This window comes from Babesia bigemina (assembly GCF_000981445.1).
Source record: "Babesia bigemina genome assembly Bbig001, chromosome : III".
In the NCBI taxonomy this organism is placed as follows: Eukaryota; Apicomplexa; class Aconoidasida; order Piroplasmida; family Babesiidae; genus Babesia; species Babesia bigemina.
This window is the reverse complement of record NC_027218.1, coordinates 1141569-1168855: the sequence shown is the minus strand read 5'-3', so window position 1 is coordinate 1168855 and position 27287 is coordinate 1141569. Positions and strand designations below refer to the sequence as shown.

Here is a 27287-nt window from a genome sequence, read left to right as displayed (position 1 = left end):
TGGATACCCGCCGATTCACTATGGTGAAAATTTTAATAATACGTCATTAGATAAACTTTTTGCTGTGGATCCGTATCCCTGTGCGATTATACGAGGTGTTGGACTTAATTATAAAATGCGATGCAAAACGGCAATCTGCGGGCGAAACAATCACGGACCTTGTGGAACGGCCAAATGCGAAAGAAGCTCATAACGCATACGGCGGTGAGGATGACTATGATTGTAACGATGATATAGGCGCTTAGACCCGTGGAAGCGGAAATATTTGGGGATCTAGCGGCTTCGATGGAATGCTGTCGACTGGTGAAATAGGAGGTAGCGGCAGCAAAGCGTGCATCTTCGCCTACACAACATTCACATTCACAGGGTTTTTTCTTACACACTTTTTGACAGTCCTCAGGCCTACATGTAAGTACGCCTTCGCTGATCGATTTTACGAGAATGCAATTAAGGCACCTGACATCCAAACAGCCATCACAACACCTGAGACAGCATATACAAATTTCTTGCTTACATATATTACCACATTCACATGTATCGCCCATCTTACCATCAACCTACAAAGCAATAAACCCCGTACCTCACCCAAATACACTGACAGCCTCCCATATAAGCACCAACCAATCGGGCTACCGCCACCCAGTGCACATTCAGTTACTTCAATAGTATGCCGCTGTCAAAACTGAAGTACCACAGAGTTAAGCATGTGGATGATATCCCCGCCGTGGCATGCAGGGCAACCGGTGCCAGTTGCTCGATCAACTTCAGCTCTCACATTCCGTTCAACTTACCAGTGCCGCTTCTAAATTGCATCACGTTTGTGTCATGATTTGTGTCTAACAGAGCCACCTCACTTGATTAACGTTCTTATCACTTACACTATTACCACCAATGCCACGTAACTACGCAGTCCACTGGCCATCACATCGGCTAACAACAGCTACATTCATTGCCTAGCAACAAACATGTTAGCCATCTCACCATACAATCACGTTGCATACGACGCGCTTTCACTTATCACAACACGCCGTAGCATCCTAGATTTGTAACCTACCACCCAACATAACTACCCACTAAAACCATGGGGGGACGTGGGGCACTTTTCATAGGTAACGCACAACTCGACAACCCAAGCCACAAACATATCAATTGGTGAACTACATCTACTACCGAATAGCTAAGTAGATATTAGGTGATATATTTGGGTGAGTGTTAGGTTAGGCGGTGGGTTGCTAGTTAAGTGAGTAGGTGAGTGGCGGTGAGGTGATTTATCAAGGTTGCAGGTAGGTGATCTTGGCAATTTTGCCGACACGTGCGGCGGCGAGTAGTGATTGGGCGGCGATGCGATGGGAGGAAGGTGAGTGCAGATGCGATTTGATGTGGAGGAGATCCAGTCTGCCAACCATTACATAGATGAGGTAGAGGAATGAGGCGGACCAGAGAGCCACGGTAGTCCAGAAGAATTTCTCCCTGATCTGCCATAAAAATTGGGGAATCGTGACGTGAACTAGTTTCGCGAGCACAGAACTGTCGGAGCATACCTTTTTCAACGCTTCGCAAAAATCTTGGCAAGTACGTTTAGTGTTGTCATTTTTCTCGCCACTCATTTCAAAAGGACTGCCGAAAGTGAATCCGGCAGCGAATATAGTAGCGTGGGTATCGCGGCAGTTGACGATTGAGCTGCATTCATTGGTGTGATTTTGATCCTTGAGTGTCTTGAAGTCTGTCTTTGATGTATACTTCACTTCACACTTCTCAGCGCAAGTGCGGTCGTAACATCTCCGTCCCTTCTTATTGCAGCTGTTGCAGCACTTCTCATATAATTCTTTGAGTAAGCTATAAAAGGTCTCAGTCATGTAGACAATCCACGACATGTACAGTGAAGCGTACGTTGAGGAGAAAACGCAGCGGATGTCGAGAGACAGAGGCTGCAGATATGACCCACATGGTAGTGTCGCAGGCTTCCCAGGTTCACAACATATAAGACTAAACAGGTCGCCGGTATGCTTCTTGTTGCCATCATCGTAGTGCTTGCCGTGATCTCTTCCATCTTGTAAGGATGTGACGTCTAACGTGGTGTCCTCGATACTGAAGTTGGCTTCCTTGACGGCTTTCTCGAATGCTTCCTTCTTATGTTTCTTGACATCGGCGTGATTCCCGTAAGCACCCGTCCACTGCTCCAGGAAGTTGTGGTAGAATGCGAACATGTCACACAGTGTCTGCGGTGGGCGGCGCAGTAGGCATAGGAAATAGGTGCAAAGTAGGCTCAACGATTCGTTAGTTATACCACAGAACCCATCAAGCACTTTCCTAAGAGCCTGGCCGGTTCGTCTGTGAGAGGCAACTATACTGAGGTCGCGGAAACCCATCGGCGTTTTGCACGGTATGCCTCTGTGATTGCTCACCGAACATTCCAATTTGCAACCAGGCTTCTTGAAGGAATGTGGTAGGAAGCCTGGCAAACCATCTTCCAAGAAGGACTGGAGGGGTGACTTGATGCCGCACTTGCTATTTTGGTCACCCGTTTGGTTGGCGATTGGCTTGTGCTTTTGGTCGCAGTCCTGCTCATTACATTGGTACGTGTTGCAGTTCCATGCTGACCCAGCGATGTGCTTACCATATTGGCAATCACGCCAACCACTGCTGCGTTTGCCGTTGTGACACATTTTGTACAGGAAACGAATTTGGTGATTCAATCTAAGCGCTATATCAACGAGCATATCTAAGCACTGATCTGGGCTGGATGGGTACAGTAAATCATCTGGGTTGGTGAAGAAGTCACAGGCGTATCGTCCATCGGCGTCACCATGTCCCAGGATCGTCACTAATATCCTAGGTGAACGTGTAATTACATTCTCGAATACCTTAGTGAAGTCCATGATGTTCACAGTTCCCCTGGTCCAGTAGTCTCCATACGGCATGGTAGCCGGTATATTCGTACTTGGCAACTGATACTCATCGATTTGCTCTTTTAGCAAGCTATTGAGGCGATCTTTTAGTTTCTTATGAACTGGATTCCAATAAAGGCCGGTAAACCAATGTAGCATTTCATTGACATTGGTAGGTGATCTCGCGATGGGAATATGCTTAAGGTGGCTGACGTAGCGATACTTGTCGAACATAGTGTAACAAACCTTAAGAAGTTTGTAGAATTCTATTTTGTTATCCTTGACTTCGTAATGCAAGTTCAAAACCTTTTTCGTTCCTTCCGTCAAGCCGGTAATATACTCGACACATAAATCATGAATATTCTTACCTTTGAATTCCGACTTGTTATTCAACTGGGCATCGTTCTTCAATTCATCAGATGGAACAGTGTATCCACAGTCCCTAAAAAAGAGCCCGAGCGGATTTTGTATTTTTCCCGTGTTTTGTCGATTATGTATTTCATGAGGTTTTTTGACTTGACCTAAATGGATATTATAGCAATTCCACTGACTACCACCATCACATTTATTCATTAATTCTACCAAGTCACGATCTAAAATGTCGAGAATCGTCAGGCAGACCTTGGCGCAGTTACGGCCCTCAGTGGTTAACTTTTCAACAGATTGCTTGAAGTTGTTGGGATTTTCTCCGTTCTCAACCTGTTTAGTTTTCCACAAGTCACCGTGGAATTTAATACCGCTATACCTACTCACGTACGCGTGGCCGAGTTGGTCAGTGAAGTTGCGGAGGCCGCTCTTGAGGGGTGATACGACAGCTTTGGTGGCATCTGAGAATGTATCAACTGAGAATGCTTCTAGCACCTTTTCAAAGTCCTCGCGTTTGTTTGTGACGAGATGGTCGAAGTGCTGGGAACCCTCAAGTTGTCGAAAGAGTAAATTCAATTTCTCTTTCACTTTGTTAATGTTGGCCATCATCTCCTGCACTTCATCAAATTGTTCAAAGTCGTCAAAAAACTCTTCAAATCCATCCCGAAGATTCTTCGCCGCCCACCTCAGTGTAGATTGAGAGGAACTAATTTCTCTTACTTTCTTCAAAAGTTGACCTCCAAGTTTTTTTAGCATACCTTTGACTCCACTGGCGACATCATAAGCAAGTATCGTTTTTATCTCTTTCAATTGCTCCTTAACCAAATCCTTTAAGGCTCTTAAGTGCGCTTTGCACTCTACGGTAAACATTTTATAGACGTCTTCAATTATGTCTTCGAAACTTTTTTTGACTTGCACCTGTGTGTTGTTTTCATGTGTTTTAATACCACGTTTTGCATTGTTGAGGGCTTCTTTCAAATAGTGATCTGCAAGCTCAACACAATTCTCAAACTTGTTCGCAGCTTCAACCAGTGTTCTAATTACTCCAACACTGATTGATTCGAGTTTTTTGTAACATTGATTACGAAATTCATAATCTGTTTTGAATACAGAATTCTTTTTAACAGTCTCTTGCAGATTTCGAAATGGTTCGATGAACAATGTTTCCAAAGTCTTTCGATGATCTGCACTCTTGAACAGGGAATCCTTGATGCTTGAAATTGCAGTCATAATTTTTTCAACATCTCCTTTTATAGCCTTCACATAACGGTCTTCAGCCGCATTAAGAACTTCCTTAAGTTTCTTTGTCTCTTGTCTAAGATACGTCTTCGCGGCGCTCTGATAGGCCCTTTCATATGCGGCGGAGAGGGTTTCCATGGTGTGGATTATTACAGTTTGTAATTGTTCAAAGCACCTTTTACGGGATGTTGCATCGTTCGTGAAGGCAGAATTCGTGGTGACTGCAGAGATCAATGTGCTGAAAGGTTCATCAAAGTCTTTGCTTAATTTCTTTCTAGTTTCCGCTTGTGTCAACTTTGAATGTTCAACCCCATTAATCAATTTCTTAATGGTAAGAATGTTAGTCTTAACCGCCAACTCGTAGGCCGATTCCGCATCTCCAACCTTTTTTTTAATCATTCCAATCGCTATTTGAAGATACGATTTTGCTGAACTCTGATATGCTTTGTGATATGCAATTTTTAAGTTTTCTAGTGTATTATTAATAACGTCTTTAAGGTTATTAAAATAAGTTTCTCGGGCGGCTACATCGTCTTGGAACACTGATTTAGTAGTGATGGCGACAGTGAGTTTTGAGAATGGTGTGTCAATGTCGGAGATTACTTGATCAAATTCATCTTTTTTTGCTCTGTCTTCTATAGCGCTAACAGCCGCTTCAATTTGTGAACGCAGCTGAGTCATTTCCAGCTTATATTGCGACTCAGCCCCCTGCACCGCCACCTTAATTTTACGAATCGCACCGCTTAGATAAGACTTTGCAGAACTCTGATAGGCTTTTTGATAGGCAGTTTGAAGGGAATCAACGGTATGATTTATAATTTCTATAACCTTTGTGAAATAATCGGTTCTAGATTTGTGATCTTCCTGGTAAGCTGAATTAGTGTCGATGGCTCTGTTAATTGATTGAAAATTAGAATGTATTATACTGTGAAAATTTCCAAGCTCATTTTTCTCGGCTTTATTCTTAAATTCTGTTATCTTCAATTTGATAGCGTTAAGTTCCCGATCCACTGCCACCCGATAAGCGTTATCAACCTTACTTATTTGCTCGTTTGCTTCTTTAAAGACACTAGAAATCAAGTTACTAGTGGAGCTCGTAATCCATCGAGATATTTCATCATCATCATTGCCATGTGTTTCTAACTTCCTTCTGACGTCTTCTTTTAATGCTTCGCCATAACTATCTAGGTTTGGGAACTTTCCTTCTATATTATGTTTGCCTGTGAATTTTTTAGCGAATACATTTAGCTGTTTGATCGCATCCCCCACACGCCCCGCCAAAACTGCAGCCTCACCCATTCTAGTTTTGTTCGAGGTCCCCAAAACAATGCCATAAGCATCTAGCATCTTTCTCTGAAGAGAGGTTTGCGGTGTCTCAAGATATGTTTTTGCATTTTCGATAGCTTTCTTCAAAGTCTGTTCTGTCTGCTCAACCAAACTTTCTAACGCGGCTTGATACGTTTTAAAATTTACTTCGGGCTCACCGATAGTTTCACTCAGATCATTTATATGACTTGATAGCGTTATACCTTCTCTGTTTTTAGCCTTGGTAATTTTCATAATTTGTCCTTCCATGAACCCAGTTTTCAACTGCTTAAGCTTTTCGATGGTAACGACTCTGTCGGCTTCAGTCTCCAACTTCGTTTCAATTTCCCTCATAACACTTACAACTACAGCATTATTTAATCCCCCGTGCGTCTCGATGCATTCTTGAGCCTTCGCAAAAATATGCGCCAACGTTTTTTGAGATTTTCCTGCCAACTCCTCCAATGTATTGTTGTGGGTTGTATTAAATATTGCATCAGCCTTGCCAATTGTGACATTCAAATCATCTACATGAATTGACACGGATGTAGCGCCCTGGTTTTTTGTATGAGCAATAGTGCTAATCTGTCCAGCCATAAAATCACTTTCCAAACCCATAAGCTGCTTCATAGAAGTAATCTGAGTATCCACTTCCTCCAACTTTTTTTGAATATTACTTATAACCGCCCTGACTGCCTCATTATTCAAACCGCCCAAATTTTTGGCATTGCTGCTGGCGCACTCAAGAGCTTTATCTAAATCATTTTTGGTTTTGTTAACCAGACTCTTCAAACCAGTTTCATATGTGTTGGTGAATATATCTTGAGGTCTACCTATATTAGAACGTAGACTTTTCCAACCATCACTTGGCTTCCATTCTGTATTTAGTTCCTGATAAATCAATTTTGTCTGCACGTTAATTGGGTCACTTGCCAACGCATTTAATGTACCATTATCGGCGACGACATTATCAACATTATCAAATACTTTATCAATTGCTTCAATCGCTTTATGCATCACGGTGTTCTTCAATCCTCCAAGATTCTTAGCATTTTTTCTGAAAGTGTTGACAGCCATAGACAAATCAGTCTGGGCCACCGCAAGATGTTCCTTTACGTATGCATCACGCAAAGCATTCATATCTCTTTTTACATTCTTTTTGAAGTCTTCAACCTGGTTCTTATGTTTTTCCACAGTTTTATTAGCGTTATCTTCGATAAACTTTTCAACTTCCCCTGGTATGTTGTCCAACGTCTTCTGGAGAGTGTCAACGACCTTAATCATGCCGTTGTCCGACGACGACCTTTTCAACATTTTCACTGCCTCTCTAATAGCCGTTACAGGAGGCTCAAGTTTCTTTCGGAGTCCAGAATCTAAATCTCCTATCATTTTGTCGGCTGCATCTGTCATGTCAACTAAGTGCGCAGCGGTCTCATCCCAACGGGCAAATTGCTCTGTTAGAGAATTACCCTGCTCCTTCGAGAATTCATTGACTTCATTTTCTAATACATCTTTTAAATTGCTGAATTGTTTATTGACGTTTCTAGTTCTCATCGCCAAGTCCTCATCCCACGTCTGCAACGCCCTACTCACAGCCTCAAACGCCTGATAAAACGCTCCATGGCCGTGATGTATGAGCTCCTTTATTCTAAGGAGCGCGCTGCTAAGATTGTTGTTTGGATCTTTATCATACGTCATAACAGACTCATTCTCCTTAACGCTATCCAACACGCCATGGAAGAACATTAGAACAGCGTCCCGAAATCGATCACAATCACCGTACACGATGCCTTGGCCTGTATAATTACCAGACGTATAACCCAGGAAGGTCTCGAGACCGGAACATAGCTTACTAAGTATATTATTATCATTTTTAGAATTATCAAGATCCTTTGTGAATTCTTCTAGCTTTCTAACAACTTTAGTGGCGTCTTCGATTTCCTGACTGAGGGAAGACCGACGTTGTTCATCAATGTAGTGGGATTTAATACAATTTTCTTTAAGGGTTTTGATGCCGTTTATTTTCGAATTTAATTTATCTTTCATAGCTTTATCGCCTTCGTGTAACATTTTAATTTCCTCTTCAGCTTGCTTGATTTGGCCATCAAGCTGTCTACAATAAGTGAAACCAAGAGAAAGTTCTTTCGAGCAATCAAGCTTATCTTGTTTGTGTTGGATGCTTTCTCTGGCCTTATCAATTGCATCTTGTATCAAGGTTGTCAAAGCTTGAGACAACTTGGTAAGACCCTCACCATTCTCACCATTACCATGCCTCACTTGGATAAGCCAATCGATGGCTTCCCGCAGATTTTCCGGACAGTCGGTGAGTTTCTTAAATTGCGGTGCCATCCTTAAATTTCAAGGGATTACCATATACACAACTTCAAGGAACCCAATAGCACTTCGATGTTGCAGATCCTCTACCACGCTCTGAAAACGCGATAAGCACTGGACGGCTGGCAAACTCCTCTCCCACTGCTCTTAACTACATTACTTAAGCATCTACCCTATTGATGGCGTATTTGAAATTCACCACAAAACTAGCATCCGCCTATCTCACCTAATCCCAACCACCAGCGCCCAGACAGCTTGAAATTACAATCCACTTCGGAGGTGCCCTGAATGCTCGCAACTACAGTCCAATGTTCAACTTCCTTAAGAAACAGCTAGACGTGATGCAAGCTGCGAGTTAATATTCGCATCAAATTCTATCCCGTTCTACAAATATATATGGTCCGCCCCACTGATACTGCACGGTTTTAACATAATACTAATATGGCATTCCTGAATGTGACTCGAGCAACTGGGTAGCGACTACACGAATATGAGCATGCTGTAATCGAGAAGCGGAAAGGGCAGAGGCGTTTCACCCCTCCGCATCCCTTACATGGAACGGAATCCTCGACGCATGATGGATGAGAATGTGACCTCAATATGGAAGATTACTGATGTGACTGTGTAGCACAGTCAAGATCTATCTAGCTGAAAGGCGACTGTATGAGTGAAGAGCAGTAAGGGTTAGGTGGAGGACCATAGTAATGATGGAAATTGCCATGCCAAACTCAGGAGTCTCATGAGGGCTGAGAGCATACTCTACCAGAAGACAACATAGTAGATAGTATAAATGACGCATTCACAACCTTGGATAACGGGACTGTCGGCGAAGGCAATCCGGTGGAGACGGATAAGTTCAAGAAGCAGACGTATGAAGACCTTATCGAGGATCTCAAGGCGCGACAGTTTAACCATCAGACCAAGATCAGGGTTATCCCCTACGTTATGACGTGAGAGGGAATAGTGACAAAAGACCACAACAAGTATAGACGGGACCTGGGCATATCGGATCGCGTGGAAGCCCACATACAACGGGTAGTGATCCAAGAGACGCATAAAATAATGAGAGATGATACCCAGAGAAGACTATGAGCATGTAAATATCTCTCATACCCATACGGTATTATAACACTGAGGTGTGAAACCTGCAACCTACACTAACGGAGTAAAGGTCATGAGTTGTGAAAAGCGGTCGATGTTTTACGCAGGTATGCATGGTTCCTTAGGACAAAAATATAGCCACTCGTCCTAGGGATAATTCTTTTGCGAACTGTTCTAAGACATTAATACATGTGTATTGTAGTGACGAATGATACACTCCTAGAGCTCGTTATAACTGTCGCTGGTGTTGTGCCAAGCGTCCAAGATGCCCCCATTGTACGGAGCAATGCAAGAAGCCATTAGGTGACGATTTGAAATGGGAAACTGCTTGTGCAGGTATGGCAAGCCTAACTATGGTCGACAATATATATTCACTCTTCGGACATCAGATCTAAAACCTCTAGAATTTGCTGAATTATTGGACTGGCGAGACGTCGCCTTTTACGTCTTCCTCTGCGCTTCGCTGGAGCAGCGCAACATAGTTTTGCCTACTCAATATAGCCTTCCAGTACTAATGATACATTAAATGTCAAAGTAGTTGTCTATCCCAAGTAGTAAAGACGATGGAACACTTGCCCCCCAATTGGAACACAATGGAGAGCTCAAACCAGCAGTTAATTATTTCATTATCCACATTAAAACGTTTTACCAACTTTTGTGATTTGTTAATGTATACATACGTCCATGTAGACGCTCAAAACCAAGTGAAATCGCTTGTCTTTTTGAAATGATCCGTATTGTACAACTTATTAAACAAGATGTTTTTACGACTTGCCCTTGGTTTCCAGATCATTTTTATATAGCATGTAAGTTTCCTGCATATGTTACATGCGATTGTGACTTGATACTCACCGCATTGGCTTCAATTTTTTGTTTTACTAGGTCGAACTCTTGTTCTCGCATTTCGATGACTTTCATCTGCTTAACATAAGGCAAGAAACACGCATATATAGCTTCCATTTCCGTAGGTTTAAGTTCCGACATGTTTACTCGGCGTTTATCAACAATGAGATTTGTGAGATGCATAATTCTAGACAACCTCGTAGCCGCGAAGGTGTTGGACACCTTCGCCGCCTCCCGTTCTAGTTCCAGAAACTCTTGCTGCACCCAGTTAGCCAGAGCGACACATTAACCACACGCTATGCGTATAACTTCGTCAGAACATAGATAATATGCCTACCTTTGCCTGCTTTACGCGCTGCTCGGCCTCTATCAACGCCACCTTGAGGTTGCGGTCTGCCGTTTCGCAGTACTGCAGAGCCTCCTGGATGACCTGCCGAGTCTTCTCGGGGAGGGTGTGACCGTTTCTACACATTTAACTGCCGGTTGTTGTCCCCACACCGTCCAAGTGTGTAGTTGTAGGATTCCCCTGGTGTAGGAATCTCACCTTATTGACTCCGCCCTATCTTAAATTTGCAACGTAATTATGTCACATTGCGGTAGAATTCACTTCCTTTGGGGGTGGTTAGGCACCCTCGTTTTGGCGCTGTCTGTGGATGCGCATAGATCGACAGGCATCGGCGGCGCGCTTGCTAGTTTAGGTGCGCCCAAAGCTGGGTTCGTATCATCTCCATCGCATGCATCAATTTCATTTTCGACCAATGGCGCCCGGATATCATCTTCCGTGGGCGCCAAGAGCACATCCTCTACCGGCGAGGTTAGTTCAGTTGCACTTCGTAATGAAAATACTTCTGTCGATGTGTTCACAGTAAAGTTGTTTCACGTATCATTTCGTTGGTTATTTGCGTAATAAAATATATTTCTGTTGTCGTGGATTAATATACGTGTGTGTACCCGAATATCGGCGTTGAATATTACCACCTGTACTTGTCTTCCACTAGATTCCATATTTTATTCACTGCACATATGTGGACTGTACCCATATATTCATCGTTAAATGCTGCTGACTAACTACATTCACAATTGTGGCTTGTCTGTTACGGTTATGCCCTGCACACTGTAACGATCTGCGCTATTGACCTTTTGGTTCTCCATTTATAGCCTTCATTAAAGGTGATGACTTATGTGTTAGTTTTGTGCTAATTACATCACGGGCCAGCACCTCAGTTGAACATCGTTACGTGATTGCCAAAAAATTGTCAATTTGTCGGTCCTCCACTGATAATTTATCCACTTGGTTGCCTAATCCTGAATATATAAGTGCTGATTATGTCTGGTCATGTATGGCACGCTGAGTCTAGTCAGTTTTGTACCATTGATGTGCATTGTTCTGGTCGTAATGTTCCGTGACTGACGTTTCGCAGACCATTACCAAGAAGCAGCTGATTGCCGAGGTGGCTCAGACAGTTGAGATGACACAGAAGGATGTCGGTGCTGTTATTGACGAATTCGTGAAATTGATTGGTAAATATCTTGGTGAAAACAGAGAAATCTCGATCCCCAAGTTTGGCCTTTTCCACAACTCCCTACGCGGGCCGCGAATGATGAAGAACCTGCAGACAGGAGAAATGTACACTGCAAAGCCGGTATACGTGCCGAACTTGAGATTCTACGACACCGTCAAGGACGAAATTAACCAAGCTCTGAAACCCGAATGATCGTGGCTGCCTTACGCGAACTCCCTTTCGATTTCTGCAGCTCAAAACCATCGAGGCGTACAATCTGTGGTACTTCTAGGACGTGGGATTATGTTTCTGGTATAACGGCGCTTGCGGGCCTCCCACAGCTGCCACCATAGCGAATCGACCGCGTCGTATGGCATCTGGGGATACATCCCCGGGTGTAAATTGAGACCTGTGCAGCAACCGTTATTGTTTCACCCCTAAAAATGTACCAATTACTCAACCAGCGAAAACTTAACATAACATATATAGCGATTTAGTTAATATTTACACAATAACGTTGCGATGTTTCACTGGCGATGCAACCACATGGCCTTCGTGTGGTCAGGCTTCTAAGTTGATACGATTTCCGAACTTTGCATACAACATCGCCTTGAGCTCTGCTGTCCTCGCTATGTGTTCATCGATCTCCTGCTCCAGTTGCCTGATTTCGTCGGTTGCCTCTTTTTTTTCCGCTTCTAGGTGCTCATCCAGTTCGGATTCTTCTAGTCTGAGGAAGCAGTCACCTGCGAAGAACATTAAAATTGGATGGGGGATATGCAAGGTGTTCACATAGGCCACACCAATGAAAGCTGCTTTGGGCATCCACAGCCTCAGACACGAATGCATCGGCAGGTATCACATTGGCACAACATCACACATCACTACATTAGTACACCAACATGAGAATCACCCATTCAATAACTCGTTCGTGGCATCTCGTTTGGGTTATGCGCTTCTGCAACTCACCTATTTTGAGGTAAGGCGTATCCATGTTAATCATGAGCTCCTCTTGCGCATCATCAATATTTTGCACCTGTTCTTTAAGAGCTTTCAGCCTTGTCTCGGCCATATTTTTTTTGTTGAAAACCGTGCTGAACTCGACGATCCTGCTCTGGTCGTCCTCGCTTATTTCGTAATCCACAGACGTCGCCATCCTGTACACTTTTCAGAAAATGTATTTCACGCGTAGAGGTTCTGGTGCGCTGGAAGTTACGTGTGGAAGGCAGGCGTACGCAGCCGGCACGTAGCACCGTTGTCAATGTGTAGGCAAATCACTCTGCGCCGCGACAAAGTTACATACACATAGAGCCTACAGTTATCAGAATGTATTAAAACTCACCTTCAAGCGGTTTGGCAATTATGTAATATGTCAGTACGTGCTAATCTCCCAGCTGTCTGATGCGCGCTTCGCCAGACGTCACTTGGCAGCGACGTTCGTGGTTGATTTTTGGTCTTACAGAACAATTACGTGTAATATAAGTCTGACCAAACGATTCTCGATACACAGTTCACTGTAAGGTTGCAGAGCGCAGCCGCCTTCCTCCGATGGGGACCACGCGTCGCACGGCGTCGTTCAGTTGCTAAGATGAGCAGTTCCGCCCTCCGTCTCTACACAGTTTTCAGCACTGCGGTCTGCGCAGCGGGTATCGCACTGGCGTTCAACTATTTGAGCGGTCTCTACCACAGATCCCATGCCTTTGCACATGGTTCGGTGTCTCACGTGCAAACCTTCGAGCTGAAGACCATCTCCAGCCAGGTTGGTGAATATCTGTCGTAGCTTTTACATCTGCACAGTCGGATCGCGCCGCTCTAGAGCTCCACCTGGACTACGACCTCCGTAATGTGTTTGACTGGAGCACTAACGTGATTTTTTTGTACGTGACGGCGGAGTACGAGACGGCGAGGCACCCACGCAACGAGCTTATCATATATGACAAGGTTATAGAGGACCCGTCGGAGGCGTATGAGCCTGGCCGCAACATCGTCAGCAAGTATTACATGGTCGACTTCGGCCGGTCGTTACGTAAGACCCGTGTAACCTTGCGCCTTTTCTACAGTTTTGTTCCCATAGGGGGGCTCATTTCATCGCATAAACTGGGAGAATCGCGCTTCACGATGCCATCGGACTACGTATTGTAAAGCAATATCGGTTTTGGTTGACTGCCGCACATCGGGTGCTGTCGTGCTTGTAGGCCCTATCGTCTAGGGTTGACACACAGAGATATGTAGTATTCTGTGTGACAGCGCCCATGCCGGGTTGTATGGGAGTTGCACGGTCCCTGTTTTCCGGCAGATAACCGTCTTTCATGACGGAGCAAACCAACCGTGCTCATACTGGCAACTTTTTAAATTATACATTTGTTCTAATGGCGAACAGCTTAGGAATCCGATGAGTGGACGTATTCTGGCGACAGCCGTTGTTCATTTTTGCCGCAGAAAGCGATCGCAATAACGTTGCGTGGGTATGGTGGCTTTGAAGGCTGAGCATCAACAAGTTCTGTTGGTGCGCCCATCAATCATTGCGGCGCAAATTTTTACACGTTATGTATACATTCGTTACAAGGTTTGCAAATGTATTAAGGGCGCGAGTAGTTGATTTTTGCGATATTGAAGCACCCGATATTGAGTCCACGGCGGTGTTGGCGCCACCAGATTCAGACATCAAAGCGATTGTTCATGCTTGTAGTAGCCCAGATCAGGTGTGGTATCGTCTACCATTCCAGCCTCTGCCCTTGCCTCAGCGAGTGCTTCCTCATCGATTGGCGCAACGGTCATCGGTTCACCGTCGTTGGTTTCGAAGGTGGGGAAAAGCTGGTCGAGGTCTGGCGTGCTATTGACGTTTAGATGCTGTGCAAAGCTTACCTCCCAATTCTTGCATATCATTAATAACGTGAGATGCATCAATGGACTGTTTCTGCGACAGGTTAACAGTGCGAATGGCTGTCTCACATTGCGTTCGTCTTCGAGCTCCTTAGTCGTCTTTCCGTTGATGTATATTTCGGGTCTGCCAACAGGACTGTCGTGGCTGAGCACGGTGTTTAGTGTTTGGAGGGAGATCCGCTTACATGAACAAGTTGATCCCGGCAGGTTTCTCCTTGTCTAGTTCCTCAAGCCTGTGCTCTGTTAGCAGCAGATGCAACGCACCCACCTCTCCTCGCCAGGTATGAGCGGCAGAGTTGACTTTATGCCAGTTTCCGCGCACAACATGCTAGCTTCTATCGAGTTGATCCATCTGTTGCGTTCCAGGAGTCCGCTGTAAAGCTGTGCATGAGCTCATATAAAGAATCCAACCTCGCACATAACACGTTGGGAAGCGCATCTCGGCTTCTGATTGCAAAGCATTTCTCGCCTAGAGTCTCCAACGGCGATATGGCATCGTTGAGGTCGATTGTGCGATAGTTCACCTGCACATCGTATGTCGGTGTCTAGGTAATAGGTCCTACGTTTCCCGTGTAGAGCTTCACAGTGTTTTTCGACAGATACGCCGCCGTAGTTATAACCGCCTCCTCATCTTCTCTGTCGAATTGGTAGTTCAGCAGTCCCTTGAGTCCTGCAATGTGTGAACGACATCGCGGCGGTGTGTAGAGGTACCTTCACCGCAGGGCGCTATATTCGGAATGTGAGCCTTCTTAGGCTTATCTTTGTGCTTCGCCAGGCACAGTTGCACCGCTAGCGCCAGCACCGCCAGGATGGGCGCCATGATTCCATGTGTCATTTGGTGTGTGGGTAGGCGCTGCCGCGCGCCGACCGTGCGGCAGCGCCAGAGTCTTTCTTTATCGCAGTCAAGATGCTGGGCTTAGCTTCTTCTAATATGTCCCGGGAATTCTACCGGTTCACGAAGGCCCTGGGCGAGTGCAGATCCAAGGAGGTGGGTGTCTTGACTACCAGGCTGACCTGTGTTAGGAGGAAGAGCGCGTCGTCCTCAGCGAAATCAGCGCGCTGAAGAGTCTCGTGCTTGTCAAGGACGTGCACCGGGTACGTGCGGCCGTTCATGGTGGAAAACATGTCCGCTCAGGAGCGCAGGAAGGAGTACCTGGTCCGCGCCGTTTACGTGGAGATGCTGGGATTCGAGGCGCCTTTCGCCCACATCCACGCCATCAATATGGCCCAGGAGCGCAGTTTGGTGTGCAAGAAAGCAGGTGGGCCACACATTTGCGCGTTTTACACATTTCACAGGCTACTGGGCATGCCGCCAGCTGCTCAAACCGCAGTCGGAGCTGATGCTGCTTCTGATCAACACCATCCAGAAGGACCTGCAGAGTCCCAACTTTGCAGACATTGTCTGCGCGCTGCAGTGCGTCTGCGACCTCGTCAACCGCGACATGATACCCACGATCCTCCCGTGCGTGTTGCGCTGCCTCGAGGTCGACAACGAGCACGTTCGGAAGCACGCCATGATGGCCGTCCGCAGCTTCAACGAGTTCGACAGCACTTGCGTGGAGAATTTGTGTGGGATCATCGAGCGCGGTATCTGCGACCCGAGCCCTGCGGTGATGACCTGCACCTTGTCGCTGCTGCAGGATGAGATCGCAACACGTCCCCGGGGATATCGTCACCTGGTCCCGTCTCTGGTGTCGATCCTGAACCAGATAGTAGACCGTCGTCTGAATAACGCGTACGACTACCACCGGGTGCCGGCGCCGTGGACGCAAATCGCAATCGTATCGATTTTCGGCATTATGGGAAAAGGCGATCGTCGCCTGTCGAGCCAGATGTTCGAGTGCCTGCAGAGCGTCGTGCAGCACGCGGAAATACTGCCTCCTGCCGCATCCGTGATAGCAAACGCGATCATTTACGAGTGCGTCAAGACGGTATCGATGATATCCCCGCGTGAGTCCCTGGCGACGATGTGCTCGATCTCTGTATCGCGCATGCTCGGGTCGGAGAACAACAATCTGCGCTATGCCGGCATCGCGGGCCTGGGGATATTGGTTGGCCTGAATATGTCTTACGCCGCTGAGAACCAGCTGGTTGTTGTGTCCTGCCTCGAGGACCGCGACGAGACCATACGCCGACGCACTCTTGACCTGCTTTATCGGATGACCAACTCGAAGAATGTGACCACGATTGTCGGTTGCTTCCTCGGGCACCTGCGCACTAAGTGCGAGCGGTACTGGCGTTCCGAGCTGGTCAGCAAGATATCGCTGCTCTGTGAGAAGTTCGCCCCCAGTGCAACGTGGTACATGGAGACGGTGCTGGATCTCATGATGATCTGTCCTGACCTTGTAAAAGACGAACTGTTGTTCAGCACGGTGAATGTACTGAAGGAAAACTCAGGCGACGTGGCGTTTCGACGTGCTGTGCTGCGTCAGGTGGCAGACCTGGTTAAGCGAGCGGACGTTTTGCCCGAGATTGTAGTAAAGGTGGTGAGCTGGGTATACGCCAATTGCGCATTGTGTCCCGATGATGTTAGTGGAGGCGAATGTGATGGCGACGATTTGACAGTGGCCCCTGGTGCCAACTGTGGCGTCGACGGAAATGATGTAGAACTAGGCATGTCGAATGCTGCTGAAAACGATGTGGCCGATGCAACTGTCGATACCGATGAGACTTCGCACAACGACGAATCACATAAGCCATCGGATCATGCGACTGAAGTGCCAGAGGCCAACCAGACGGGCGTTGGAGACGGTGGCGCTGCTGACGAGGCGACGGACAGCCCAGCCGAGAATTCCGCAACTGCATCAGATAGCACGTTATCAACAGGGCGTTCGGGTCAGTCTGAAGCGGGAGAGCTGGCTGCAGCTAACTTTGACGATTACATCGACATTTTGCTTCAGTTTGTGCTGAGGTACCGTCAGAATAATTCTACAGTGTGCTGGGTGCTGGGATGCATGCGCACCCTCATTATCGCAAATGACTACAAGGTCCCAGATGCAGTGGTGTCAGTACTGTCCCAACTGGAATGCTCGAACTGCACTGAAGTGACGCAGCGGTGCAAGGAGATCCGTAGCCTCTGTGATTTACGACCGCAACTCAACTTGCGGCGAAACGATTATGACAGCAAGTTGACGTTCCTGGAAAATTACGTGCAGACCCGTATTGCCGGTGGAGCCCGGTCTTATTCGAAGCCGAGTTCCGAGGTTGCAAGCGAATCCGCCCCGGCACACCTGAGCCCGGTTCCTGAGCTTCGTTTTGAACCCTATGCCATGAAGCCATCCCAAATGTCGGAGTACCGCGAGACCCTGACCACAGAAGATTTGGTGAACGAGGAGATCATTTGCTCCGATGTTCCTCGCAGTTGGGGCCCATCCGGTTACGTGGACAAGAAGGCACTGCAGGCGGATGACGATGACGATACCAAAGTTGATCCATCAGCTGCTCCCTACCTTTCAGGGATCACAGGTGCCGCGCCAGCAGACGCCGACAGGACCCGACCAACTGTGGTCGAACCTTCGATTGACATGTCTATTCTGTCCCTTGGTAGTCGTGCACCAAAGCCTGCCGAGCCTAAAGGGTACGTCTGGAAGAAGCCTGAGCCGCGTCTTGTAAGTAGGGAGCAAATTCAGATGGCTCGTGCTCTGTTTCAGGGCCTAGACTGCTCTGACGAGGCTGACGACCCTAGCACGGCAAGCAACTAGGCGCACATTAAACAGACATTTTAAAAATACAGACTGCACATGAAGTTTGAGTTTGATTGATTCATAGTTACGTGGATTATAAGTTTGTAGTGCTACAAAATTGAAAGGGAAGTGCATGGATAACGTGTGGGTGGAGGAAAACAAGATGGTCGACACATACATCGAAGAATATACGCTATTCATATTGTTGGCATCGGTAGAATTATCTGTGCGACATCAATCGCGAAAACACGAACAACAAATCGAGGAAACATTTATAGGTGGAAGAAGGAATCCATAGTGAGAGATGAAGTGGATAGCGTCCTACTAAGACAAGAGGACCCGACTAGTGACGTATGTGATGTCTTAGGTCACTAACGAGATTATATGATGCCACTAAATAACCTTAGTGGTCAGATAGTATGATAAGCGCTAGTTATGCCAATTGCGTGAGGCACAAGCCCACAGCATAACTGGAAAATGGCCACATTCATGTAGCCAATAAGAATACGTTATCTCCCTTGAAACACGGACATATACAAGTAACTGTTCGTCCGTTGATCTGAGGTGAAGCCACTAGGTGACATCAGTAAAGACAAGACGATAAATACAAGCGTGCCTACAGAGGCATATTCCCAGCCTAAATTCTTCTGTTACAGCTCATTTAAACAACCTTGCAGATGTAATGATAATTCAATTACCTTTATGATATTTCATCAAAGCAAAGTCACACGGAGCTTATGTCCGAGCACGAAAGGCGCCGTCCACTTCGTGCCTTGGCACGTGGGTGCATATATCGCGTAATGCGAACATACCATTAATCTCTCCTATTATCGTATACGTATACGAATTAGGTTGACTATTATGCGATTATACAACGCTCAACCGCGTAATATCCAATAACAGTCCATACTCCACCTCCCGGCTGCACCCATGTTCCACGTCATTGAACTACCGCATACTTATGTGGAATGCACTGCAATATCAAAATACCAATGATTGTCACAGTGTCTACTGTAAATTTGTCTCTACCATGCCACCACGTGGTAATCACGTCAGGTTATATTCCATAATCTCACCATGGCCGCCTCTATGCATCTACACCATTGATTGTGAGCCACTCGCATAAGGCAGGACTCAACTTCACAGATACGATTTCTCTGTCCATGTGATGTGATGCATGTACACACAGATTCACAGCGCATCGTCACATTGGAAGCAATCATTGCGAATGACATATTAGCAACACCACTACGAGCACAATCCTGCTGCATTATCTTCTGTGCTGCTTTTATATGATCTGGGTGAGTAAATTGAAACACAACATCGCCGTTATGCTGATAAATATGATATTTTGGCAAGTTGGCCGAGACTGGCTGCGACGAGTAGTGACTACGCGGCGATCTTGTAGGACGCTGGCGCCCGTAGGCGGGACCGGATGAGGAGCGTGTCGCGGAGGCTAAGGCAGCTTTACAATAACCCGCCCCCATAAATCCCGTTAATGTTACCAATGAGCTTTAGACGCTGTCTAGACATAATTCGTGAAGGTCCCGCTGCGTGTCCACCAATGCGCGGATATGAAACATTTAATAACACTTCATTAGACAAGTATTGTGCCGTTCATGTCAGACACCAAGAGTTGAGTGCGATGTGAACCGCTCATTTTGCGGGCGCAGAAATCGCGGACCCTGTGGAACGGTCGAATGCGAAAGACGCTCATGACGCATATGGCGATGATGATGATGATGATGACAGAGGTTGTGACGGGAAGTATTACGTCAGTTTTGCAGCATGGACAGTCACACGTCATACCATATTCAACGGTACATCTCGGACACGCAGCAGGATAACAAGTGGTGTAGCGTTGTAAGTACATATTGCACGTTCCACACCGCCCTACCATCTTGCATACTTTACAACACCATGGACAACACGTACAACGCCTGCCATTACATGGCAATTTACACGTACATCCACTGCTCATCTTCCCCCTCTCCCTCCGTCTTAACCTACAAACCATTAATAATGTACCTCAGCCGCGGACACTGAGGTCACCCATTTGCACTCCGGAGAGGCGCAGGCAACCGCCATCCAATGCACTGCCAGTTACATCAAAACATAAGTACAATTGAGTTGAAGCATGTGGACGGTATCCCCGCCGTGGCATGCAGGTCAACCGGTGCCAGTGGAGCAGTCAATCCACCCATCAAAGACCGTCCGACGTTGGCACATCAGCTGCTAAATGTCATCACATTTGTCTCATAACTAGTATCCATATAAGCTACACTGCGTGATAAACATACTTCTAATTCACACTACCACCACCAAGGCCACCTAACCACGTCGTCCACTGACCATCACGTTGAACAGCAGCCGCTGCATTTATTACAAAGCAGCTCACGCAATAACCATCCCGCCAAACAGTCACATTGCATACGGCGCACTTTCACTAGTCATAAACTATGTCATAAGCCTCCATTAGTCCCTTATAACCCAACATCGCTGCCCACTAGAATCATGGGAGGACGTGGGCAGGTTTCACAAGTGACGCACAACTCGACATCCCAAATTACAAACATATCAATGCATAAACTACATTAACTGCCAAATTGCTGAGTAGGTTTAGGTAATATATTTGGGTGAGTGTTAGGCTAGGCGGTGGGTTGCTAGGTGGTGAGTTAGGTGAGTGGTGGTGAGGTGGTCTATCAAGGTTGCAGGTACAGCACTTTGTTGAGTGCTTTAACACGTGCGGCGGCGAGTAGTGATTGCGCGGCGATGCGATGTGATGATGGTGAGTGCAAATGCGATTTGATGTGGAGCAGGTCGAGGCGGATGACCATGATGTGGAGCAGGTACAACAAAGAGAGGAGCCAGAGGGCGACAGTGGTCCAGATGAAGGGGGCGCGGATTTTATATAAGTAATAGGGAATGATGATGTGGACATATTCTGCGAGGATTGTTTTTCCACGGCATACTTTCTTCAATTGATCTATGAAATCTCCGCACGACCGCTTCCAAGGATTTCCAATCCTACCGCCGAGTTTTGTCGTGCTCCCAAACACGATTCCTTCTGTGTACAATCCCGGAAAGGTGTGAGGGCATTCAAGTATTGATTGGCATGATGAAGAGTGTGTCGCTGATTTCAACATTTGGCAGTCACTTGCGCACCTTTCACTACGGCATTTTGATATGTTCGCACCGCACTTTGCTTCACACTTTGACAACAGCCTACACAGTGCATTGTAGAATGTCTCCGTCAGGTACACAATCCAGGATAGGTATTTGTCAGCGTGTTCCTTAGAATAGATACAGCGAACATTAAGGCTAAGTGGATGCAGGTATGGGCCACAGGGAGAGACAGGCGATGATCTATCATTGCAACTAACCAGGCTAAATAAATCGCCTCTTACATGGTGTTCACCGTGGGCAGTGCGGTCCGCGATTTGAGTTACATCAAGTGTAATACCACGGTTGAAAGATGCTTCGTTTACTGCTCTGTTAAACGCGTTACTCTTATGTTCGCTGTTTTGAAGGTCACCCCAGCCATAAATGAAATTATAGTAAAACGCGTACATTTCGTCAAGTGTCTGAGGTGGTCTCTGTAATACGCATACCAGGTAGCTGCATAGTTTGGTAAGGGGTCTATCCGATTTGCTACAAAACCCAGCCAACACTTTCATCAGATGCTGACCTTTTGCCGTATGCGATGCAACAGTGCTAATATCAGCAAAGCCCATGGGTGTCTTACACGGGATTCCGTGGTGGTTGACAAGAGAACATGTTATCTTACAATCAGGCTTTTCGAACTTATGGGGCAGGAACCCCGGTAACCCGTCCTCTAAGAATGACTGCAACGGCGATTTCATACCACATCTGGGGTGCCTTTTGCACGTGATTCCACAGCTTGGCTCAGTACATTTGAGCTCATTGCAGCGCCAACTGGAACCGCCTACATCTTTGCCGTATAAGCAATCCAGCCAGCCACTACTACTTGTACCGTTACAGCACTGATGGTACAGGAAGGAAAGTTGATGATGGAGTCTGACCAATACTTCCACTAACCAGTCAAAACACTTACTTGGGTCAGTGGGGTAATCCAAGTTATCCGGGTTAGTGTTGTACTCGCACGCATAGCGCCCACCTGCATGACCGTACCCTAGGATCGCTATTAATACTTTTTCGGAGTGCGAGCAGACCTTGTAGAGTTCAGTTGTCAAATAATGAGGTTGTATGGTCGTAGTGCCAGATAACCTAAGTTTCGTGGCATCGATGGCATCATACGGCACATCTTTAAGTGCGTCAGGCTTCTGGAACAATTCCTTGAAGTATAGCTCGACTTTGCCAAGCACCGGATTGTGAAACAGCCCGCACAGCCAATGTAACATATCTCTAACCGTAGACGGATGCTTAGTCGACTTGTTATTGCCAAGGTGGCACGTCTTATAATAATCATGAAGATGCTTAAGAACTTTGTACATAACACTCTCATCGGCTGTACCATCATCTGTTGTTTGGCGAATAAATACACTACCATGTACTACAAGGAGATTAAAGACATCACTACCAATCATGTTCCTTTTATTTGCCAACTCCGCATTACAAACATGAGGGCCTGTTGACACATCAAAGCCACATCGTTTCAAGAAATCCCCAAGGGAATTTGTCATATTTTGACTTCTGCCATTTACAACCCTTTGAGTAGCAACTAAATTAATCTGTTTGTCAGTCCAATCCTTTTCACATTTATCTTTAAGTTCAGACAATTCACTATGCAACGTATGAATATTAGTGAGGAACACCTTAGCGCATTTCATTGCATTTTCTGTTAATGCGTCTTCTGCGGATGCCAGAGCATCGGGAAGCGTGGTGCTTTTCCATTTTATGGTCGCCTCCGAATACACACTGATATAGGCGTACTCCAACTGTTCGACGAACCCCTTCACCCCATCTCTAATCAGGTCAAGCAGGTGATTATTATGCCCGTCGAACTTATCGGGGACAAGGCTAGCAAGTGGCTTTTTAAGAGCTTCTATATGGTCACTGGAGGTTTTATTGAAACAGCTGAGAGTGCCCAATAAAATATTAAGATTGTTCTTAATTCCGTCCACAATGGTAGGATATGATAGTGATGAACTCGGCAGCGAAGACTTTTGGACCTGTTTAAAGACATAATCCAAAACATCATCTAGAAAGCCTAGAACCGACGGCGCCAACATTTTCAATGTCGTACTATTAATCAGGTCTGGCGAGTTGGAGGGAATGTCTAAATGCTTTTTCAGTCCTGTATTAAGTTTCCTCCAATACCCCTTCAGATCGTTCTCTCTATCCTCCTGAATAACCCTTTTAATTTCATCCAACTGCAACTGAATGACATTCTCCAGCGTTGCCAACTCGGCCTGCTTCTGCTTCGCGAAGAGAGATTGGACGCTGGTTTTAATTTGTCGGAAAGTAGATCGTACGGTTTCCAAGAGTTTTTCCCTAAATTGGTCTACGGTTTGTCTGCATTTTCGTTCGGCTTCAGTATATGCGTTGCTTAGAGCTTCTATGGCCATTGTCATCCGCTCATCTGCCTTTTGGACTGCTTTTTCGATCATTTCAATATCAGATTTTAGAGTTTCAATCTGCATTATCAACTCATCAGTTTTCTTTAACGCCACATTTTTCGCTTCATCCACAGCAGAGGGCAAAGCTTCAAGATCGTCAATTTTATCCAAAACAATGCGTATATAGTTTTCGTAACGTGGTTTCGCGCCTTTGTTGTCATTTTTCCTTGCTTCTGTATGCTTATAACCAAGGAAACTTTCAACGTCCACTTCTGCGTCCCCCAGCTTCATATACCCAACATGCTTTTTGATCTCCTCTATTTTTTTTCTGAGCCTATTTGATAATGCTCCTTCTTCTTTTGTTTCTTCGTTATATTCGTTCATGAGATTTTGCCCAAATGTAAGACTACCTGCGTCCTGGATAACCTTCTTAAGTTGGGCGTCGATAGCCTCTTCGATGGACCTGCGAATGGAAGCAACTAGATCGGCGTATATTGCGGTAGCTGAAGGTGGGTTATCTATATAATATAATAAGGCCTGTAAACACGTGGCAATACCATTTGAACCGCCATTTGTAAGCTCCGTGATGGTTGATCCAAATCTCTGTAACGTGTTCTGCAGCTGAGTCCCTAGAGCCTTAACTGCGGGATAATTAGTATCATAAACATTAGTACCAGCTTTTTTCGCCGCGTCCTTTATATTATTACCTACCTGGTTACAAAAATCCACCAAATTTTGCTTAATCTTATTCCTTATATCCAACAACCCGTGTCTGACACTGCCGTCCACTTGCGTAAGGTGGATCAGCACGCGTCCAACCGCCCTCTCTACATCTGCTTTAACTTCTATTAATTTCCCCTGGTAGGCTGCCTCAATCTCCTCAACTGCCGATGTCACTGCAGTGAATTCTTCTTTGAGAAAGGATCTGCCTTGACTACCGTGAGGTGTATTTCTATTAATATTATTCATGTAATCTTTCAACTCACTGAATAGTCTTTCAATGACACTCTTATACCCTTCCTGGAAATCACCAAGCAACTCACCGACAGAATCTTTGGCGTCGTTCACTTTATGCTTCACAGATTGAATCTGCTTTCCTTTAACCTCTCCGAGCTCGTCAATTTTAACTACAATATTACCAAATCCTTCACCTAATGCCTTTCGAACATTATGTGTTTGACTCTCAATAAGTTGAACAATCTCTCTATTCTTCGCCACCAACTCCCTGTCGACAATCGCAGCCTGTCCCATAACATGATCGTTGTTGGAGACATCTTTTAACACGTTCACGGCTTGTTTTACTCTATCTACGGCAATTTTTAGCTTTAGTTGTAGACCATGATCTAAAAGATCAGTGTCATTCCCCGCACCTGCGGCAGCATTCCACAAGAACTGTGCCTTCTGCTTAATATCATTAATCTGCCGTGTTATATCCTTATTAAGAAAATCAGACGACTCCATATCAGCTTTATATTTGCCTGAGAGCCTGTAAATCAATGTTACATCATCTGCTACTTTGTCACTTCTGGTGTTCAACTCCCTCTCATACCCCTGCAGCCCCTCTTTAACCTTCTCAATGGCAGAGGCAAATCCCGAAACGCCGGAGCCCTTGCCAATGGAAGATTTTAAATGCCCAATAACGTGTGTAGTATTTCTATTATAATGCGTTAACAAATCTTTACTTCCCTCAAGGCAGCTCAGCAAAAACGCCATCACCCCGTCACACAGCCTATCCAGGTCAGAGTAGACAATGCCCTTGCCAGTGTAGCCTTTGGAAGTAGGGTCGAAGCCGAGGAATTTTTCGAGGCCGTCACATAAATGCGTTAAAATATTATTATTAGGATGTTTTTTAGTGTCAAGTTGCTCAGCAAATTCAGCAAGCTTCTTCACAGTCTTCAAAGCCTGCAACTTGGCAGACAATTTCGTTGCTTCTTCACCTCTAGGAGGGTCATTAGCAGACTCTTTTTGAAGCTCAGAAATATTTGTAGGAAGCTCTTCGACTTGCTTTTCAATGTCTTTTTTAATGTCCGCAAAACTTTTTTTCTCGGGAGTGGCAGACCCAGTAGGCTTAGTAGTAGAAGAAGCCGAGGCGACGGTCGAAGGAGGTTTAGCGAGAAGGTATTGCTTGTTTAGAGAGTCATAAGCGTTACTTATAGCCTCTTCAATCAACCTTTTCAAAGCCTCAGCCAAATTCTTAAGACCTTGACCGTCACCACCATTACCATGCCTCACCTGTATCAACCAGTCGATAGCCTCCCTTAAATTTTCAGGGCAGTCAGTGAGCTTCTTAGGCGCCATCATTCAGAAGCGTAAACTTAACGTGAGTGCGACCTCAAGCAACCCACCACTAATTTGAGGTTGCATACACTCAACTCCTGCAAACATGCGACAAGCACTGGACGGTTGGCAAACTCTTCCCAGTGCTCTAAACTACATTACTCAAGCATCTGGCCGATCGATGGCGTATTTGGTATTCACGACAAAACTAGCAGCCGCCTCGCTCACCTAATCCAATCGCCAGCACCCAGACAGCTCGAAATTATAATTCACTCAGGAGGTGACGTCAGACCTCCAAAATACATCCCAATGTTCAAAGCCTCAATGCAATAGTTGAAAGCTGTACGAAGTGCTCATTAATATTCGTATCGGTTTCTCTCCCACTCCTTTGCAATAACTGGTCTGCCCCACCATCACTGCACGGTTTTACCATAATGCCGATACAGTATTCCTAAATGTGACTCGAGCAACTGGGTGGCGACTACACGAACATGAGCATGCCGTAATCGAGAAGCGGAAAGGGCAATGGCGTTTCACTCCTCCGCATCCCTTACATGGAACGGAATCCTCGACGCATGATGGATGAGAATGTGACCTCAATATGGATGATGACTGATGTAACTGTGAAGCACAATCAAGATGTACCTAGATGGAAGCCGATTGTATGAGTGAATAGCAGTGAGGGTCAGGTGAATGACTAGTAATGATGGAAAGTGCCATGCCAGAAAAAGGAGTCTCACAAGGGGTGAGAGCATAATCTACCAGAAGACAACATCGTAGATAGTATAACGACCGCCTTCACAATCGTGAACAACGGGACTGTCAACGAAGGCAACCTGGTGGAGACGGGGCATACAAGAAGAGGAGATGCAGGGACGTGGTTGAGGATATGAAGCGGAGAGCTTTCATCTAGCAGATAAGCTTTAAGGCTATGCATTATCTAATGAGGCGCATGAAACCGAGAGAAGACTACGATTCCGTAGAAGACCCCCAAGACCAAACTGGATGGATGCCCGCATGGATGGCATCAGTGACGATCGGCAACGGACCGACGTGGATCCCGCAACCGGTTTCAGCGTGAGGCGTTAGCCCCGCAAAAACGAAAACCGGCCCAAGGCAAGTAGCCACATAGCACACTATAATATAAGAGGGAATAATATTAGAACAGTAATAAATGATAGATTTGTGCGATTGTTAAAAATGTTGAGGATAGAAGGGTATTAGGCTGACATCTTTCGCTTGCTATCTAGCCAGCCACGGACTTTGTGGAATGGCCATATGCGAAAGACAATAAAGCATGTGAATGTTACAATGAGTAAGGTAACTAAC

At 45.8% G+C, this 27287-nt stretch overlaps 9 protein-coding genes across 9 annotated transcripts; 3 read left to right on the top strand and 6 right to left on the bottom strand.

Annotated features, from left to right (window-relative positions):
- Positions 1–1271: 1271 nt before the first annotated feature.
- Positions 1272–8147, bottom strand: BBBOND_0304640 (hypothetical protein; the record flags this gene model as incomplete). Its single annotated transcript, XM_012913293.1, has 1 exon — positions 1272–8147. One exon carries the CDS (start codon positions 8145–8147, stop codon positions 1272–1274), a length of 6876 nt encoding a protein of 2291 aa, XP_012768747.1.
- A 744-nt stretch (positions 8148–8891) lies between these two features.
- Positions 8892–9348, bottom strand: BBBOND_0304630 (hypothetical protein; the record flags this gene model as incomplete). Its single annotated transcript, XM_012913292.1, has 2 exons — positions 8892–9128; positions 9289–9348. 2 exons carry the CDS (start codon positions 9346–9348, stop codon positions 8892–8894), a joined length of 297 nt encoding a protein of 98 aa, XP_012768746.1.
- A 649-nt stretch (positions 9349–9997) lies between these two features.
- Positions 9998–10548, bottom strand: BBBOND_0304620 (hypothetical protein; the record flags this gene model as incomplete). The annotated part of the gene is made up of 3 exons (XM_012913291.1): positions 9998–10048; positions 10086–10334; positions 10414–10548. The coding sequence occupies 3 exons, from the start codon at positions 10546–10548 to the stop codon at positions 9998–10000; spliced, it is 435 nt and encodes a 144-aa protein (XP_012768745.1).
- Positions 10549–11412: 864 nt separating this feature from the next.
- On the top strand, positions 11413–11791 carry BBBOND_0304610 (IHF-like DNA-binding protein, putative; the record flags this gene model as incomplete). The annotated part of the gene is made up of 2 exons (XM_012913290.1): positions 11413–11433; positions 11498–11791. 2 exons carry the CDS (start codon positions 11413–11415, stop codon positions 11789–11791), a joined length of 315 nt encoding a protein of 104 aa, XP_012768744.1.
- A 348-nt stretch (positions 11792–12139) lies between these two features.
- BBBOND_0304600 (KE2 family protein, putative) lies at positions 12140–12731 on the bottom strand (the record flags this gene model as incomplete). The annotated part of the gene is made up of 2 exons (XM_012913289.1): positions 12140–12321; positions 12545–12731. 2 exons carry the CDS (start codon positions 12729–12731, stop codon positions 12140–12142), a joined length of 369 nt encoding a protein of 122 aa, XP_012768743.1.
- A 432-nt stretch (positions 12732–13163) lies between these two features.
- On the top strand, positions 13164–13717 carry BBBOND_0304590 (signal peptidase family protein, putative; the record flags this gene model as incomplete). The annotated part of the gene is made up of 2 exons (XM_012913288.1): positions 13164–13334; positions 13373–13717. 2 exons carry the CDS (start codon positions 13164–13166, stop codon positions 13715–13717), a joined length of 516 nt encoding a protein of 171 aa, XP_012768742.1.
- A 522-nt stretch (positions 13718–14239) lies between these two features.
- On the bottom strand, positions 14240–15278 carry BBBOND_0304580 (hypothetical protein, conserved; the record flags this gene model as incomplete). Its single annotated transcript, XM_012913287.1, has 8 exons — positions 14240–14400; positions 14441–14492; positions 14528–14603; positions 14644–14691; positions 14727–14831; positions 14870–14982; positions 15022–15128; positions 15170–15278. 8 exons carry the CDS (start codon positions 15276–15278, stop codon positions 14240–14242), a joined length of 771 nt encoding a protein of 256 aa, XP_012768741.1.
- Positions 15279–15365: 87 nt separating this feature from the next.
- Positions 15366–18159, top strand: BBBOND_0304570 (adaptin N terminal region domain containing protein, putative; the record flags this gene model as incomplete). Its single annotated transcript, XM_012913286.1, has 4 exons — positions 15366–15446; positions 15482–15553; positions 15594–15717; positions 15755–18159. 4 exons carry the CDS (start codon positions 15366–15368, stop codon positions 18157–18159), a joined length of 2682 nt encoding a protein of 893 aa, XP_012768740.1.
- Positions 18160–20843: 2684 nt separating this feature from the next.
- On the bottom strand, positions 20844–25979 carry BBBOND_0304560 (hypothetical protein; the record flags this gene model as incomplete). Its single annotated transcript, XM_012913285.1, has 1 exon — positions 20844–25979. The coding sequence occupies one exon, from the start codon at positions 25977–25979 to the stop codon at positions 20844–20846; it is 5136 nt and encodes a 1711-aa protein (XP_012768739.1).
- Positions 25980–27287: the final 1308 nt, after the last annotated feature.